This window comes from Mirounga leonina, unplaced genomic scaffold (assembly GCF_011800145.1).
Source record: "Mirounga leonina isolate KUSES-001 unplaced genomic scaffold, KU_Mleo_1.0 Mir_192, whole genome shotgun sequence".
Taxonomy (NCBI): Eukaryota; Metazoa; Chordata; class Mammalia; order Carnivora; family Phocidae; genus Mirounga; species Mirounga leonina.
The window spans coordinates 24,574-27,652 of record NW_023270485.1 but is presented as its reverse complement, the minus strand read 5'-3'; the positions used below and the strand labels follow the sequence as shown (position 1 = coordinate 27,652).

Below are 3,079 nucleotides of genomic sequence, written 5' to 3'. Positions count from 1 at the left end.
TTTATTTATTTGGGTCCTTTTTCTTTTCTTTTGGATAAGTCTGGCCAGTGGTTATTGATCTTATTAATTTTTTCCAAGAACCAGCTTCTAGTTTCATTGATCTGATCTACTGTATTTCTGGTTTTAATTCATTGATCTCTGCTCTAATCTTAATTATTTCTCTTCGAAATCATGGCTTAGGCATCGTTTGTTGCTTTTTCTCTAGTTCTTTAAGGTGTAAAATTAGTTGATGAATTTGGGATTTTTCTTTCTTTCTTTCTTTCTTTCTTTCTTTCTTTCTTTCTTTCTTTCATTTTATTCTTATGTTAATCCCCATACATTACATCATTAGGTTTATTATTTTTATTTTATTTATTTATTTATTTTGGGGGGGGTTACTATTTATTTATGACAAACATCCCACATCCGTGATCTCCAGTCAGAAGTTCTTGGAAACTATGCCATCGGCCTTGGCCAGTCGGAGGATGGAGTCATCGGACTCACCCATCCTGAGAATGGCCCCACAGATAGCGTAGGTTTTGAACTGGCCATTGAACCTGCCCGTCACCTTATCAACCTCGGCCACGTTCATCTGGATGGACGCGTGGTCCTTGGCGCCGATGATGCGGTTGCTGTCGGAGCTGCAGGGGGGGCGCACTGAGCAGGCAGGAGTGGGGGGGTGTTGAGGGTGCGGGACTGGGGACGGAGGTCGCTCACCATTCCGCCGCACGTACAGGTCCACGAACTCGCTGGCGTCGTTCTGCATGTCGAGGGTGCGCCTGCTGCCACCACCACGAGCTCAAGCACAGAAAGCTACATCATTAGTTTTAGATGAAGTGTTCCATGATTCATTCTTTGTGCCTAACACCCAGTGTTCCATGCAGAATGTGCCCTCCTCAATACCCACCACCAGGTTAACCCATCCTCCCACCCCCCTCCCCTCTAGAACCCTCAGTTTGTTTTTCAGAGTCCATCGTCTCTCATGGTTCATCTACCCCTCCGATTTCCCCCGCTTCATTCTTCCCCTCCCACTACGTTCTTCTTCTTCTTCTTTTTTCCTTAACGTATATTGCATTATTCATTTCAGAGGTACAGATCTGAGATTCAACAGTCTATTTTTTTGAGTGAGGCTTGGATGGCTATGTATTTCCCCCTTATGACTACCTTTGCAGTATCCCATAGGTTTTGGAGCAATGGGTTTTCATTCTCATTGGTTTCCATGAATTGTTAAGTTCTTCTTTGATTTCCTGGTTGACCCAAACATTCTTGAGCAGAGTGGTCTTTAGCTTCCAAGTGTTTGAATTTCTGCCAAATTCTTTCTTGTGATTGAGTTCCAGTTTTAGAGCATTGTCGTCTGAGAATATGCAGGGAATAATCTCAATCTTTTGGCATTGGTTGAGACCAGATGTGTGACCCCGTATATGGTCTATTCTGGAGAAAGTTTCATGTGCGCTCGAGAAGAATGAGTATTCTGTTGTTTTAGGGTGGAATGTTCTGTATATATCAATGAGGTCCATCTGGTACAGTGTGTCATTCAAAGCTCTTGTTTCTTTGTTGATCTTCTGCTTAGATGATCTGTCCATTGCTGAGAGTGGAGTATTGAGGTCTCCTACAATTAACGTATTGTTATCAATATGACTCTTTATTTTGGTTAACAGTTGGCTTATGTAGATGGCTGCTCCCATGTTGGGGGCATAGATAGTTACAATTGTTAGATCTTCTTGTTGGATAGACTCTTTAAGAATGATATAGTGTCCTTCTGTGTCTCTTATTACAGACTTTAGTTTAAAATCTAATTTGTCTGATATGAGAATTGCTACCCCAGCCTTGTTTTGAGGTCCGCTGGCATGGAAGATGGATCTCATCCCTTCGTTTTCAGTCTGGATGTATCTTTAGGTTCAAAATGAGTCTCTTGTAGACAGCATATGGATGGGTCCTGTCTTCTTATCCAATCTGCAACCCTATGCCGTTTTATGGGCGCGTTTAGGCCATTCACGTTGAGAGTGATTATTGAAAGATATGAATTAATTGTCATCATGTTGCCTGTGAAGACGTTGTTTTTATAGATTGTCCCTGTAAATTTCTGTTGTATATAATTCTTGGGGTCTTTCTCCTTTTATGGAAGCCCCCTTAATATTTCTTGCAGGGCCGGTTTAGTGGTCACATATTCTTTTGCTTTCTGCCAGTCCTGGAAGCTCTACATCTCTCCATCCATTCTACATGACAGCCTTGGGAGATAAAGTATTCTTGGCTGCATGTTCTTCATGTTTAGTACCCTGAATATGTCTTGCAAAGCCATTCTGGCTTGCCAGGTCTCTGGGCATAGGTCTGACATTATTCTGATGTTCCTCTTCTTGTGCATAAGGAATCTCTTCCCTCTAACTGCCCTTAAGATGGTTTCCTCGGTTCTAAGATTTGCAAGTTTTAGTATTACATACCAGGGCATTGACATATTTTCCTTGATCTTGGGAGGGGTCCTCTCTGCCTCTAGGACAGGAAAGTTTGTTTCATTCTCCAGATTAAGGAAGTTCTCAGCTATGATTTACTCAAATATATCTTCTAGTCCTCTTTCTCTCTCTACCCCCAGGGATCTCAATAATTCTGAGATTGGAACATTTTATGGCATCATTAATCTCTCTGTCTGATCTCTTGGGCTTTAATCTGTTTCTTGTAGGCCTCTTCAGTTTCCTTTTTTCTATCATCTTATCTTCTAGCTCAGTAATTCATTCTTACTCCTGGTTTATCCTGACAGTCAGAGTATCTAGTTTAGACTGCATCACATTCATAGCATATTTAATTCTGCCTGATTAGATCTCATTTCTGCCCTTGAGATTCTATATTGTCATTAATATTTTTCTCAAACCTAGATAGTGGTCGGTGTTTGTTACTCTGAAGTCTATTTCTGATATCTTGCTTATATTCGTATACATAGGTCTGTGGCAGAGGCCACAGTCTCTGAGACTTTCCTATTTTGGGGGTTCCTCCTCCTAGTCTTTCTGTTGAGGTGTGGTTGAGGGAATGTACAGAGTCCAAATTATTGATGACAACCCAAGCAAGATGCGCCTGTTTTATAGGGACCTGGGGTTGCTGGCCTCTTGTT

At 41.6% G+C, this 3,079-nt stretch overlaps 1 protein-coding gene across 1 annotated transcript; it reads right to left on the bottom strand.

Moving 5' to 3' along the window:
- Positions 1-418: 418 nt before the first annotated feature.
- On the bottom strand, positions 419-745 carry LOC118023939 (40S ribosomal protein S21-like). Its single transcript, XM_035025353.1, has one exon. The coding sequence runs from the start codon at positions 743-745 to the stop codon at positions 419-421; it is 327 nt and encodes a 108-aa protein (XP_034881244.1).
- Between the last annotated feature and the right edge of the window lie 2,334 nt (positions 746-3,079).